Source organism: Medicago truncatula, chromosome 5, assembly GCF_003473485.1.
Source record: "Medicago truncatula cultivar Jemalong A17 chromosome 5, MtrunA17r5.0-ANR, whole genome shotgun sequence".
Lineage (NCBI taxonomy): Eukaryota > Viridiplantae > Streptophyta > Magnoliopsida > Fabales > Fabaceae > Medicago > Medicago truncatula.
The window spans coordinates 7,941,709-7,957,884 of record NC_053046.1 but is presented as its reverse complement, the minus strand read 5'-3'; the positions used below and the strand labels follow the sequence as shown (position 1 = coordinate 7,957,884).

The 16,176-nt window shown below is 32.4% G+C and overlaps 1 protein-coding gene and 1 long non-coding RNA gene across 4 annotated transcripts; both read left to right on the top strand.

Moving 5' to 3' along the window:
• LOC11415717 (uncharacterized) lies at positions 1-6,668 on the top strand. 3 transcript variants are annotated; one of them, XR_005646268.1, is made up of 5 exons: positions 1-625; positions 3,082-3,165; positions 3,630-3,747; positions 4,045-5,780; positions 5,945-6,668. It is a non-coding gene; the product is annotated as an uncharacterized lncRNA (long non-coding RNA). The 3 variants fall into 3 exon arrangements; XR_003012610.2 differs by lacking the exon at positions 4,045-5,780 and having other exon boundaries at positions 59-625; positions 5,945-6,652; XR_003012609.2 differs by lacking the exons at positions 4,045-5,780; positions 5,945-6,668 and having other exon boundaries at positions 66-625; positions 3,630-3,960.
• A 3,778-nt stretch (positions 6,669-10,446) lies between these two features.
• Positions 10,447-15,118, top strand: LOC11416702 (transmembrane protein 53). Its single transcript, XM_003611998.4, has 4 exons — positions 10,447-11,208; positions 11,305-11,410; positions 13,942-14,135; positions 14,260-15,118. Exons 1-4 carry the CDS (start codon positions 10,538-10,540, stop codon positions 14,552-14,554), a joined length of 1,266 nt encoding a protein of 421 aa, XP_003612046.3. The 5' UTR covers positions 10,447-10,537; the 3' UTR covers positions 14,555-15,118.
• Positions 15,119-16,176: the final 1,058 nt, after the last annotated feature.

Genomic DNA, 16,176 nt, shown 5'->3' with positions numbered 1-16,176 from the left:
TATACCTGAAGTGAAATCTAGCGCGGTGGCAGTTTCGTAATTATTGGAAAATCTACAACATGTATTCATATCAGCAGATAAGATAGCTGAAGGGAAAAAGCAGCACGGTGGTGATTTTGTAATTACAATGAATGTGTTTCACGTCGATAGCAAATAATGCCTGAGGGGAAAAAGCATCCCTATGAAAATTTCATTTTTCCCTCTTCTACTAGTCAAAATTAGAAACACGATTGTTTTTCCCTCTAACACAAACCCTAATCTTTCTCACACAAACCCTTTCTCTCTCACAAACCTTATTGTTCTCTGGTACTGACTACTGAGGTATTGTTTTCCGGCATCTTCTCGTCTCCCTTTGTTTCTCTCGCCAATGGTACCGTTCGCGTCGACCTCTTTCTCTTTCGCAACCAGTATTGAGTCGTCGACGTCGGTAGTGTTCTCTTGCGCCGGAAAAGTCTCTCGTTGATACTGTTCTTTGGTTCACTCACTTGCTCGATTCATCTCTGCCAGTGCTGATTTTGTACTCGCAGATAGGACTCTCTCTCTCTCTCTCTCCCCCGGTACAGTTCTCACAGTATTCATTCATCATCGTTTATAGTGACAAACTCAGATTTATCAATAATCTAAGGTAATTTTGTTTGTGTTCATTCAATTTCAGATTCATATTTCCCTAATTTTTATTAGTGATTTATCAATTTTGAATAATTTTGTACTGTGTGTTATTGGATTGTGGTACTGTGTTTGTGTTTTGATAATCTACCCAAAGCCTTCTAAGTGTGTTAATGTTGGGTTATAAGCCATATGTTTGAGGAAATGCATCTGTTAAGATTTGTTGAGCATATGCTAAGATTTGAAAAAATCATGATATTTGTAGCTCATTAAGAGGCAACAGGACAGTCTAATTAATGAGTTGATCTACGGAACGGAGCTAGCAAAGAAGCTAAGTATTTGTAATATCAGGGAACTTGTCATGGATTTTTCAAATTTCTCAATAGCAACGGTGTTTTATTATGATGATTATGTATTATTTATTTAGTTTTTTTAGTCTTAGATTTTACTTTGTTAAGATGCTATATTGTATTTGTACCAAGATAATGGTGGTAACAAAAACCCAATACCCTTCATATATAAAACATTCCTTGATCTTGAATGTGGCATTACGGCTGTACCTAAATTATTTCAAAGAAGCTTACTAGCCGGTTATTGTGACTATGTCAATAAATGTGCAGAAATTGAGATTGCTAAGTTTGTGTGATTTATGTAAGTGCTTCTTGAGAAGTTCATCTTACTTGTGTCATATTTGATTTCTAATTGTTAACTTGATTGAGTTGTCTTTAGTCTAGACCATGAACTTGACGAACTATTTTGTGCAAGTTCTGTCATTAGATTCTGGATTCACTGTATTAAAAAAACACACACGCAGTTATACACTTTAATTGATCTCAACCATCAATTTGAGATTGGATGGCTTATATTAGACGTTCACTAAAATATCTTTAAATGATTTTCACCATTGGTTTAAGATTGGATGACCAAGATCAATAACTTTGTCACACAATTACTACATTAACTTTGACCAAGATCAATAAGATAGTGGCTATTTTAGTGGTTTATAATTATGAATGTCAGATAATTCGATGACAGAGTCTTTCTCATAGGAGGTTGATTAACCACCATTTGGATTTTTTTTTTAGAACTATATATGTATACAGTTAGTAAGTCATTGTTGATGGAACTTTATAACCTTCATTGAGCTTATGAACTTTGTGATCTTAGAATGACACTGATACTTTGACTAAGGTTCTGATTTCTCTACTAAAGAAAAAATGTTCAAATTTGACACAACTTTGACTCTTTGGGCATAAATAAATTCTGGATTATTGTAGTTTTGAGCTTGTGCTGTAATCAAATTATAAACCAGTTTTGTTTATTTATGTTTGGAACTTATTTATGAGCTAGTTATGTGAAAACCTCACTTGCTTAATTAGAATCTTGTGTCATGTTCATGGTTTTGAATTTCAAGAATGAGCTTGTGAAATCTTATTAATTTGTTGTGTTTTTTTAAGGTATAATATCAATATGTTTTTATTATTCTTTTATAAACCACTAAAATAGCCACTGTCTCACATTCATAATTATCTTGTCACAAATAGAAATACATATAAGATCATAAGTCAATATATGTAAGCAGAGCTAAGTTATATAAAATGTATATATCTACTTGTTAATGGAAAGATAGAAACAAAACAAATAAAACAAAAGGTCTTTGTTGTCCACAAAGTAGTCCATCCTAAAAGCCACCTAAAGTAAAACTAAATTTCTAGAAAGTGGAACAATAAAATAAGATAAAAAAATAGTGATGATTAAGGAATATAGACTGTAGTTTATATAAATGTAACATATGTACTAAAACCTTGCTATAGTTAGTTAGCAATTAAAACCATTTATGAGATCCAATTACCTCCTCAAACTTTTTAGGAAAGTTCATGATAATCATGTGTATTAAAGTTAAGCTTTGTCTATGTCTCAGGCTACTGTTGCAATGAAAGAGGATTTTTAGAGAAGGTAAAGTGCTCCAAAAATGGATCATATATGTAACACCATCACCAAATACACTATGTATTTCTAACTTTACATCACCTCATGAATTATAAAGAGTTTGAGTGGTTATGCTAGAAGTGTAACAAACCTAAAATGAGAGCAGCTGGAACCCAATCACCAGTTTTATACTCTTGAGATTCTTGTATACACACTTCAACTCACTGCTTAGGTTTGTTGTGAGAGATTTCCTATTTATAGGCAAAAAGTGGACTCAACAAATACCAATAAGAATATGAAAGTGACATGTCCACTATATTAATTTGAGACAGAACTCTTGGGTAACTTCTTTGTGTTAGTGTTTTGGATTGTGGTAATGTGCTTGTATTTTGGATTGTTTTTGTGTTAGTGTTTGAGATTGTGGTAAACTTTTTTTTTTTTTCTGTCAACGCCCCATTTATATAATTTTATAAATTAACTGGATAAATATCCCCAAGTTTAGAAATGTCATTAATTTTGTGTAATACTTTTTTTATTTGATGGAAGGTTGATCTCTCGAACTCAATAGCTGCATCGCTCTCACTCATTCGGTCGATCATTGAATCTCGCTCACTCGGTCACTAGATCATTGTAAGTAATATGAAAGTATCCTTCTAATAGGTAATGAGTAATGAGTCTTATTACGTAATGAGTAAAGAAATAGATGATGTCTTTCAAAATTCATTATGATAAAAGGCTCATATACTAAAACGTGGTCGCGATGATAAAAGGCTCATGTTTCAAGTTAAGATTGACACCTACCAAAATATTCAAACTTGTTAATGCTAACATGTAGAATTAATTTCCCTGTCTCTAGTAATTTAACAGTAAGAATTGCCAAGACATGAGAGTTTCATTCTAGAGCACATGAGCCTTTTATCATAGTGAATTTTTATTAGATAGTTTTACATGTAATTTATCATTCCAAACATGGTCAAATTAGATATGAGAGTTGTTGATGAGAAAATTGTAAGTATTATGTGAGTAATATAAAAAAATGGTTATCCATCCTTTTCTTGACTTATGTGTTTTGGATATGTGTTTTGCAAATGTAGGACTCGTTGGTTGAAGGAACTGAAAAAGGAACATTTGTACCACAAGGACATGATGATATCTTAACAAAGGCTATTGGAACATTCGAGCATGGTGGTCGTGTCCGTGGTGTTGAAGAGAGTAAGAGCCCCTTTTTTGTGTTTTGATACTGCTAATGACATAGCATATACTCTTTTTTTTTTTGTGTGTATAAATCTTCTTCTTTTTTAGTTGCCGATGACATAAACTCTTTGCGGGTTTCGATTGCTTCAAATGTATTGTTGTAGTTAGGTGATTAAATTTTGCCAATTCAAAGAAAAAAAGGCAGATTTGATTTGGTATAGTAGCTAGCAAGCCAAGTTTCTATATAAAAAAAATAAATGAAATAATTCACATCGGTTTGTTTTTAACTGATGTGAAATGTGTTCCTGCATGCAGAATTGGAACTAGAATTCACATCGGTGGATATTAGTGCTGATGTTAGTTTTCCTACTTGACATCGGTTGCCATTGTAAACCCGATGTGAAATCATATGTTTACAGGTTAATGGGTCACATATCAAATCAGAGCATAACAGGCCGAATGTGGATTATTGTCTATCACATCGGGGCAGTACTCGATGTAAAATGAAAATGACATACAACATCATCTTTAGTGACATCGGTTAGGACCCGATGTGAAATATCGATTCCAACCGATGTGAAATGTCATTTCTGTAGTAGTAATAAGCATATATGTCTTGTTTCGTTTAAAAAAAAAAAGCATTTATCTTGTTGTAATTTGTCAAAAACTGATATACAAATTAAATATTTATATATAAAATTTAGGCTTAATTACACCACATGTCCTTTAAGTTTGACGTTTGTAACAGATAGGTCATTTAAGTTTGTTTTGTAACAGATAGGTCCTTTAACTTTGTAACACTGTGCAACTAAGTCCTTCCGTTAACAAAACATTTATTTTCTTAAAACAAAACACTTAACACATTACATTAATGTTACACTCAACAATGTTTCATCGTCTAACATGATTGCACGCTTAAATTAAACTAAAAAAAACAACATGTTACAAGGATTGTTCACTTTACTTGAATAAATATCAAGCTTATTGTTGCAATAACACAAGTTAAAGCCAACAACATGCAAGTTACATCAGCAATCTTCAAAAATAATCATAACATTTTCCAATTAATAACATGTTTTTGCCTTTTGCATGCCACATCACAGACTTCAGAGTCACGTCAGCGTTTTTTTGACGGTGAGTTAACGGAAGGACTTAGTTGTATACTGTTACAAAGTTAAAGGACCTATCTGTTACAAAACAAACTTAAAGGACCTATCTGTTACAAACGTCAAACATAAAGGACCCATGGTGTAATTAAACCTAAAATTTACTATATGTAAGAATGTTTAAAAGACACGAGACTAATAACATGCACATTTCTATTTTAAATAATCGACCCACTATTCCTAACTAATTGATCAGTGATTAGATATTTTCTTATATTCTAATTATAAAGAAAAAAAATTATATTGAGATGCATTAAACCATCTCAACCTTGATTTCCTCACTTCATTAAACTAACTATCTATGATTATTTTGTTTAGAAAAAGGTTGTTCTCTTGATTTTCTTGGATCCAAGAATCTAAAGAAATTCATAAACCCTCTTTTCAATAAAACGTTGAATATAAAACCCTAATAGAAGCCCTATCCCTCTCACTCATTCTTCATCACTCTTCACATAAAAGTTCACACAATTCTCTCTCTCTCTCTCTCTCTCTCTCTCTCTCTCTCTCTCTCTCACTCTTTATCCTTCTCACTCACTCTTCATCGCTCTTCATGTCGAAGTTCACACACCACCATGAGATCCCCTATGTTTGGTGGTTTTTCTTCTTCTTTTACAAACACTGGTTCATCATCATCATCATGGTTCCAGGCATATGCTTCCTTCACCTATTGCATGGACCTCCAGGAACAGGAAAATCTACCCTAGTTGCTGCTATGGCAAAATATATCTGAAATTTGATGTGTATGATTTGGATTTAAGCGGTGTGTATAGTAACTCATATCTCATGAGAGTCATGAGGAACACATCTAACAAATCCATCATTGTTATTGAAGACATTGACTGCAACAAGGAGGTGCTTAACTGATCAAGATCAGAAATGTTTTCAGTTTGTTTTCTTACTCCCTCACCATCTCATATTAACTATTATGCTAAAATACATTTCTCCATTTTCTTGTTTTGTTAGCTTTAGTTGGGTCTCTTAAGTCTAAATTCAGCAGTAATAAAAATATTTAGACTAATTTAAACTGTATTATTTTTGCACTTGACAAGGTTAATTTCATGCCGCCAACACCTGAGGATCTTGGATATGATGAGACTCAGGATCTTGGATATGCAGCGACTCATGGTCTTGGATATACTGGCATTGTTGCTCCTAAAAAGTTTACTCTTTCGAGTCTTCTTAACTATATGGATGGTTTGTGGTCAGGGAACGAATTATTGTATTTACTACGAACCATAAGGACAAAGTAGACCCAGCATTGTTACGCCCCGGTCGAATGGACATGCATATTCACTTGTCCTTTCTTAAGGCCAATACATTCAGAATCTTAGCTTCAAATTATTTGGACATTGAAGAACATCATCAGCCACTCTTTGAGCAAATTGAAGAGCTATTGGAAAAAGTAGATGCCATGCACACCTGCTGTAGTGGCAGAGCAGCTGTTGAGAAGTGAGGATGCTGATGTTGCTCTCAAAGCACTTCTCAAATTTCTTCAAGAAATTGATATTTCAGGAGAGAAAAACTAATACTAGAAATGCATTATGTCATTTGCATCTGCTACTATTCTAATTTTCATGACATTGGCAGAGTTTTGAGATATCCATGTAATTTTCAAGTGTAATTTTAAACTGTATAAGTTGTCCAACAATGTATTTACGACGCCACAAAATTAGTGTTGGACAATTTTTGTATGGGTAAGAACGATGCAACAATTAAAATAAAGATGAATAAATGATTGCGTAGTTTAGCCGAAGCGTGTGTGAACACTAAGTTTTAGGTTTGATTCATGTCTACCAATTTCTTTATATTGGAATTGAATGCTATATGGTACTCTACTCGTAAATCCTCTTTAGGATAAGACTTTGATAAAGAAGAATGCACATGTATATATATTTTATGAAGCATGTCATTCAATTATACTTGACAAAACAACAGTTTCCTAATTTAATATCCACATAAAAGAAAAGAAGAAATGGCTTAAAGTTAAGATTATGGCTTAGTTTAGTTTAGAATCACAAAAAAAAAAAAAAAGATTTTCATTATCCTCTTTGCACAGTGAAGTTGTTGTCCATCCATAGAACAACATGCTCTACTTCATGAAAAGAAACCACCCTTAACTAACAATTACGTTCTTTCTCAAATTGATTCGAATGAATAAGCATTAAATTATGACTAAATACATTCAATCATGAAAGAAGAAACCATGCCCGACCACAGTGCAAGCAGCCAAATAGGTTAGATGCTTTGAAACCTCGATATATTTACATAATGCTAGGTATTAATAATGTCAGATGAAAAAGGCCCCAGTTTGTGTGATTTGAAAAAGAAAAAAAAAACAATTTTGGTGAAAGCAATCAAGTTGTATTGTATTTTTTTTTTTTTTTTTTATACAAGAACAAAACGATATTCATTCATTCAAATTGATAGATAGAGTACATCATATACAAGCATTGCTAAACTCACAGCATCCAGGTTAATGGTATACAACGACAAAATGCCTACAAATAATATGATAAAACCTAAGAAACCTAAATACTCATGCTTCCGGATCTGCAACATTGACGCTCAAATCATTGGTTGAATTTGTAATTGACTGACGTCGATCTTTCCATAGGAACTAAACAAACACTGCGACCAGATGCGAAATCAAACGACGCACAAGACGACGAACAACACAACGCCGCACTTAGACACGAAATAAAAAACTTGATATATGTGAAAACCACTTTTAGATTAAAAGAAAAGAGAGAGAAAATGATGCACAGGGGTGATTCTAGGTCAAAAATTGACCTAAAATCACCCCTCCTTGATGAAGGAGAAAGAAAGTTTAGAGAGAATTTGGAGTTTCTCTCACTAGAAAACTAGAGCAGGCTATTGAGAATTGCTTTTTCTATTTTTAATCAAGTTGTATTGTTATAACACTTTCTCATTTAGTATGGTCGATGAGTATATTTCATTTTTTTTAAGGAAGCATATTTCAATTTTGTTTAGCATGTAAAACTTATTGTATGTTTGATTTCACTTCTAGATGAGTGATGAAAAGATTTATTCTCATATGTTTGATTGCATTAAAGTAGAATTGATTTTGTCTTCATCGATCAAAGGTATTTATTCTAGAATCGATTTAAATATTTAATTTGTTCAATTCACTTTTACATAGATGTATTTAATATAAATCATTTTACCTTCATCTGAATTAATTTTACAAAATCAATTCACTTAAAATTGATTTTTGTTTGGAATTGATTTGTGGGGCTATGGATTTACCCTGGGGGGGGGACCTCTTGGTGTATTTTGTACGGTTCCCCTTTTATTTATATTTATTTTGCCATTTAAAAAAAAAGAAAAAGGGAGGTACTAAAAGCAAACATAAGAAAAAGATTGTTAATGAGTGTCTTCGAGACATTGATTAAAGTACAAAAATAAGTAATTACATGACGTCCGTAATTACATGACGTATTTAAATATGATCAAATGAAAGCACAAAATGTTCAAAATTTTTGGTTGGCGGTGGTTTCGTGGAGAGGGGTTTATGTTTCTTTCTTCCATGAGAAGAAATAAAGAAAATTAAAAGCAAAAAAAAAAATCATAAAAGGAATTGAAACAAAAGGGAAGATAGGCGAAAGAAAATAAGTATTGTGCATTTTTTCGTAAGAGTATAGAGAATAGCGTGAGTTGCCGATTATTTTATGGGTTGGTTGAATGAGTCCGAGATTTTTGGGTAATTATTTTACCAAAAAATTAGATTCAATTAAACAAACATCACATATTTTTTCTTTTTTAAGGAAAACGTTACATGATTTTAAATTGTCTAATAAGCATATATTTTTGTCAACTTAGCATAAGACATCGACAATTTACAATTTTCACTTGCCACCAAAATTCAAAAGTGAATAAATTGAAATAATAGACGTTGAATGAAAAAAAAAAATCATATGGAAGAGAACGATATATAAAAACTAAACTTTAAATAAAAATTAAACAAATCACATCCAAAATCTAAAAAAAAACAATATTGTGATTTCTAAAAAAAAAAATCAATATTGTGATTTTCGCATAATCCTACATTGAGTTTGATCATCTCAACAGACAAAGAGAATCCACACAAGTGAGCTTGACACCACATCTTATCCTAAACCTTAAGAAATTAAGCATATGGATCATATCACTTATATGCTGCTCAACATTTACTATCGCATCCAATGCGGAACTTTAGCTCAAACTCGACAAATAAACGTATCTCACTTAAGTATAAGACTCTCCGCAGCCGACATCTGTCACCGGGATTCACCCATGCTTCATTCGCAAAGTCGAACCAAGTTATGGTATCATCATTAGACCTTATGGAAAGAGCCAACACTGATGTTCACTGGTGTTGATCTACCCATTAGACATAGAACAACCACATAAACGAGAATAATACATCTTCATCCAATGCTTTAATTACAACGAAATTCTAGCCCGTGCTTGGCACGGGTTTCCAAGCTAGTTTATATAAAATATGGTGTAATCATTGTTAAAACAAAAGTATAAATTTAATTTTTAAAATAAAGTTTCTATTCATGGATTCCTTAACCATGTTCATAAGACACGTTAGCAAAACTTTAATAAAGATGTAAATTTTACCAAAATGCAAATTGGCCACCCGAACTGCACAAACGACAAACCTACCTTCATCAACCCAAATGTCCAAATCCAAACATACATACTTCTTCTGGTCACATTTATAACAAACTTTTGTTTTTTTTTCTTTTCAAATTCATTAACTAACTAATATATCTGGATTATATTTGGACTATTTTAAAATCCAAATACATCAGTTAATTAATGAATCGGAAGAAGAAAAAATTATTTATAAATATTACCGGAGGAATACATTTAATAGTTCCACCCTAATAAAAATTACATTTAATAGTTCTGAAAAATAGACCATAGTTCTTGAAAAATAAGAACATTCTGCACCACATATTAGCCCTGTCCAATGCTAGTACTACTAGTTTGAGTTTAATGAAATCGCATAGCTAAATAAATGCATGAGTAGGTGAGTATCTCAAAGGATCACTAAACTCTCCTTTATGAATCACATTTCTCCTTCATCTATCGTCACCAGCACTGAAGATGACAGTTATACATACAGAATGTAGATATCTATTTAATATGCACAATGCACACATGCGATAACAATATCTATGTAAAACCGACACTTTTGATCGAATGTTCCTGATATCTAACATGTGTCGGTATGGTGTCCGACATGACACAACACCAACAACTACCATTGCATTTAATTATATTATTTTTTAAAGAGCAGTGATATTTGAACAATCATTTAATACAATTTTTAGTAACAACTTCTTCTTTCTCTCTTTTCATTGGTTAAAAATAATGAAGAGAAAAAAAAAAAAAAAAAAAGAGAATAATGTGAATATCAGAAAAAAAGTTGTAAGAAAATTATCACAAAATGATTGTATAAATATCATTTCTCTTTTCTAAACTAATAGGTAGATGTAGTGTGAGTGTCGTGTCCGAGGAGGCTATTTATTTACTAGGGTGGTTGGGTAATAACAGCCCAGGAAGGTGGGAAAATTATCCCGCTCATTGGCGTAGAAATCAAAGTCTCACTAATTTGATTTCACTTTGTGATGAATCTCAAACTCACACTCTCCTTCTTCCCATCACCATCTTCCACCATGGAAGCTCGTCTCAAAATCTTCAACCCTTCCCTTCTGGGTCACCGCTTAGCCTCAAAAACCAAAACCTCCACACCCATTTTCCCTTCACACCATTACCACTACAACCCTCTTCAAAAACCACTCAAAATCTCATCAACTCTCACTCGTTTTTCTCACTCACCCATTCCTCCAAATTCGAATCCTCATAGTCATAGATTCTTCTCTTCACTCACATCTTCTAAAAATCTCAACTTTTCAATACCCAATAACACTCTCAACAACCCCTTTACCTCAAATTCACAATCAACTAGTATTGTTTGGAACCCAGCTTTGGAAAACGGAAATGAAGGTTTTTACGGTGGAAACAAAAACCGTGTTGTTACGGTGGTTTTGTTGGGGTGGCTTGGAGCAAAAACCAGACACCTTAAAAGATATGCTGAATGGTACAATTCACGTGGTTTTCATGCGGTTACTTTTGTTGTTGATGTGAAAGAGATTCTTGGATTTGACCTTGGACGTGTGCTTGAGAAAAAAATTGAAATTTTTGCTGAGGAATTGGCTTCATGGGTTTCTTGTGAGGAAAAGGATGGGAGAGAAAGATGTTTGATTTTTCACACTTTCAGTAACACTGGTTGGTTTGTGTAAGTGGGTTTTGTTAATGGTTTTGATGATTGTGGTGTTTTGTAATGTGATTTGTGTGACAAAAAATTTCATGGTTAGTTTTGTGTTTTTTGTAGGTATGGTTCTATTCTTGCTAGATTCATGGATAGTCATAATGTTGTTATGGAGAAGATTAAAGCATGCATTGTTGATTCTGGAGGGGCTGAGCCTTTTAATCCTCAGGTTCTAAGAATTTGATTTTATAAGCATTTTTGGTTGTTGAAAAAGATAGTTTTTGAAACTCAGTTGTTACTTTGTGTGTCTTTCATATTTGGTCTGTAGTTATAAAAATTGATTTTGGTTCAATTGGCTCTGATTAAAAGTGAGTTGAATGTTGAATGATCTATGTTTGAATATATTTATGTAAAAGTGGGTCGAACAATAATTTCGAGATTTATTTGATCAAGAAGAATATAAAATCAAACGGAAAAAGAGAGAAGAAACTAAGGCCTGTGAGTTAAGACTACCATTGTATTGTATCTGGAAGCAACAACAAGGAGAGGTCAGTTGGAGAAGTGTGAAGAGATGTACCCTCACAGTAGACATCGCACCCTATTTAGCGAACCAATCTGCACAACTATTCCCTTCACATAAGCTCGAGTGAATGTAAAATTCCAATCCAAAGAGACAAGCTTCTTGATCTGAGACACAAGTGGTGCATGAGGATGAGTAGAATCCACTGAAATAGTGACGAGCTTCCCAAACAAAATGCAGACCATGATATGTAGTTGATATCTCAGCATTCATGTTAATTATATAGCCAGAGTAACCCATGAAGCCCAGCAGCCATTTGCCTTTGTTGTTTGGCAGAATGCCACCGTAATCTGATTGCCTTTGGTTACCTAGAGAACTACCATTAACATTGAGTTTAATGGCTGGAGCAGTAGGGGGTGCCAACTAACCCGTCTCGGCTGACAAATAATTTTGTGGTTTAAAATTAATTGTAGAGGCAAAAGCTCCAAATTACGTATGTGTTTTTGTTCTACGGTGATAAAAATTGATTTTGAATGTGAATTCATTAATGTTTGGTTACATTCCCGTAAAGTGAGTTGAACAATAAATTTGAGTGTAAAAATCATGTTTAGGGTATTTCTAATTGACATCACCCAAATATATCAAAATCAACTTTGTGTTTGGAATCACTTTTGGCCCTCCCTACTATAAAACCAAACACGCAAGCTTCAAGTTAAAATCAATTATGGAGGCAAACATATCAAAATCAATGATAATTTTATCTCCTCTAAAAGTGAAACAAAACGTACACTTTGTGACTGTGGTTGTTACTTTGTGATTGTGGATTTTACTTTTGAAATTTGGAGTACAATTATGATTGTGGTTGACAAAACCTTTGCTTTGATTACTACTCTTGGGTTTGTTAGAATTTAGGAGAATTTTGTTGCTGTCTAAAAAAAATGTGGATTTTCACTCACGGTTCACACCATTTGTATTGAGCATATTTGTGCGTGTTTGGTTTCACTGTGGAAATCTCAATTGATTTTGCATGTGATTTTAGGAAAAATATCAATGTTTGGTTATAGTCAGACAACCGATTTGACTTTTCCTCCAATTCTCGGATTGTTTATAAGTGATAAGAAGTAGTTCGTGTCTTGATTAAAACTGTTGAGATTGTTGAGATATTTTCCCATTGATTTCTTAATTTAATTAGTTATGTAAATGTAAATATGCTGAATATCCTTTTATTTTTATTTCTTTTAATTTATTTGGTAGATTAGGTTCTTATTCGTATCTCTTGTTTTTGGTACATTACTTATCCGTATCTCTATAATTAAAGGGTTCTGATTGTAATTCATAGTTAAAAGTGTAGGGATTGTTGAGATATTTCCCCATTGATTTCTTGCTTTAACTAGTTCTGTAAATATGCTGAATATCCTATTGATTTTATTTTTATAATTAATTAGATTTATTCGCATCACTATAATTAAAGGATTCTGATTGTAATTCATGCTTATAAATACACAAGGCTGAGGGGTATTCTCCTCAAGCAATTCAAATCTCAAGCATCATTTCACTTCAAACTCAATTTTAACCAGATCAATTTTGCAAATCAAGTTTACTCAAAATGTCATCTATGATGAACTTGCTTTTGTAAAATTGATTTGGTTAAAAATAAGTTTAAAGTGAAATGTTTTATGCTTGAATATTTTTTCAGGAGCAATTCAAATCTCAAGCATCATTTCACTTCAAACTCAATTTTAAGCAAACCAATTTTGCTAATCAAGTTTACTCTAAATGCGATTTTTGGTGAATTTGATTTTATAAAATTGTTTTGGTTAAAATTGAGTTTAAATTGAAATGTTTTATGGTTGAATATTTTTACTGGAGAAAACAAGTTCGATGATAACTCAATGCAAGTTTTTACAGGTGTTACCTTTTATCACTTCTAGTCAAGCAAAATCATTTTTTTCTGAGAGCAATCAAACATGTATTTCTCCTAAATTCACATTTGGTAGGAGCGAAAATCAATTCTGAATTTCTGATACTCCATTTCAAATACTCCACTCTAATACCAAACACACATTTTCACAATCAATTCTGCTTTTTTGGTTCTGCTTATTTGGATCTTATGCAAGGCTTTCATTTCTCAAGTCAAGTTTTTAATCGACCTTGATTTGTTGTTTGTTCTTCCTTTGCCTTTGGTAATTTGTTTGATTATGAACCATCAATTTCTGTTTCATTGTATGTTTATGTTGTAGGTCTGGGCTGCTGGTTTTGCTACTGCTATATTGCAGAAACGCAGCTCTTCAACACAAGCTTTAGTCGACGTAGGAAACAAGCCTAAATCAGAGACAACGATTCAACAAAATGAACCTTCCATAGTTGAAATTGTGGTGTTGTCACTATTAGAGAAGATATTCTCATTTCTTTTGCAGTTGCCAGAATCGGATCGGTAAGTGTCTTCCCTCCAATCCTTATGTTGCTACGTAAATGATGTTGCGTCAATTGCAACAACCTTTAACTTTGTTAATTGTAACCGTTAATATACACTTCAAAATTTTCTGTCTCAAATACAGGAGGTTAAGGAAGGTTTTCAATCCCCTTGCGGAGCACCAGCCTTGTCCTCAGCTCTACCTGTATAGTACAGCTGACAAAGTAATCCCGTTTCGATCAATAGAAGTGTTTATTGAGGAGCAGAGAAAGATCGGAAAAAGGGTTAAATCCTATAACTTTGGTTCATCTCCCCATGTGGATCATTACAGGAATTTTCCAGACGTATATCTATTACAAGTTACTGAATTCTTGAACGAGTGTTTTGATACACACAAAAGGACCACAGATGCATTAAGTTCCAATCCACTTGAAGTGTAGAATTATTGATGCAATTATTAGTGGTAATTAGTAATCACACAATAGCATAATTCTTTTGATTATTAATATAAATAAGATTAGTGATTAACAAAAACCAACACGGCCTACTGATGAGGCCCTAGTTTCTGGTTTTGTTAAATTGATGAAGCAGTTTACATGAAGCCAGAATTATGCGCCTATAGTTTGAACAAATTGATTCACATGTTGGTTAGATACACTAACACTGTGTTTGGTAGAAGAGAGAAAGGAGAGGGAAAAGTTGAAGAGAGAGATATAAGATAAAAGCTCTGCAAGTGCAATCTGCTCCTATCAGTTTGCATGGTAGACATTCACCAGTATTATCTATCAGTATATTTATGTTATGCTTAGTACTGAAATTTTCCCCTATAAAGCAATAAAACGACTATTTATCAACCGTTCTGTGAAAGGCGATGTTCCATATTGTATCCAAATTTACATCTTAAACAATGCATTTTATCCAAGTACTAGATATTCAATTTGATCATCATTCATTTTGGAGAACAGAACAAATCATTTTGAATCAAGTTCAGTTTAACCCCTAAATCAGAGGAACCTTGGACTGTTGAAAGGTTGCTAGAAATGTAGGATCCTGAACTTGGGTGGGAAATATCTCAGACCCAATGTTGCTTATCATCTGTAATGAATCTTTGATTATCAATTGAAAGTCATCTTTCTTCTTGAAACACAGTTTTTTTTTTTTTTTTTTTACTGTTGTTATTTTTCTAGTTTAAATCTCTATAATAATATAATTAGTTCATGTTTGTTATAGACCTCGTAATGTTAGAACAATATCGAGTCAAGTCTCTGAAATATGAACAGTATAAAGAATCAGGAATAATCAAACATAATTTTTCTGTTTTAAGGTCTAACAAACAATTTTTTTAAAATCATACAGTAAAATTCTGTATATTTACAAGAGTGATAAAGTTATTTAATCGAAATGAAAAGTTATGTAAGAAAGGAATATGATACATGGAGGAAAGTTTCTAAGCAAGGATTACCTTATTTACATGCAATTGTAATAATCCTTTATGATCAAAATAAGTCTTTTGGTCTAAAATGTTAGTCTATAATAATTTTTAACTATTATAGTTTATCTCATTTGAAATAGCAAGTATAAACTCTGATGTATAAATAACTATAATAGAATTTTTTTTTCTCAAAAAAAAAAATAGAATTCTTTTTTTTTTTTTTTTTAATAAAGCTATAATAGAATTCTTTTGGAATCATAGATTGGTCCATTATGTCAAAAATTCAAAGTTCATATGGAGGGACGATCATATACTATGCATTTCGATCCAAACAAGGGAATGTACACTCATCAAGAAAAAATAGATGTATTTAGTCTAAAATATGAGTCAAATACATATATTTTTTGTTTATTTATTTATTTTTGACTGGATACGAAAGTAGTAAGCATGATCCGAAACTCACATATACAGGAGTCTCTGAAGTATTTTTAATCTAAAAACTTATTAGTATTTGGATTATTTGTTAACAAGATGTTATTTTATTAAGGAGTAATAATCGATGTTAAACTTTCGATTATCATTACAATTGACTCACTCATAAAAATGTGAATTCAATATGACTACCAACAT

Excerpts from the sequence above, each read along its gene's own strand:
- LOC11416702 (XM_003611998.4), top strand. The coding sequence starts at position 10,538 with ATGAATCTCAAACTCACACTCTCCTTCTTCCCATCACCATCTTCCACC. Across the intron at positions 11,209-11,304 it reads AGTAACACTGGTTGGTTTGT|GTATGGTTCTATTCTTGCTA; the intron begins GTAAGTGGGTTT and ends TGTTTTTTGTAG. Across the intron at positions 14,136-14,259 it reads CAGTTGCCAGAATCGGATCG|GAGGTTAAGGAAGGTTTTCA; the intron begins GTAAGTGTCTTC and ends TCTCAAATACAG.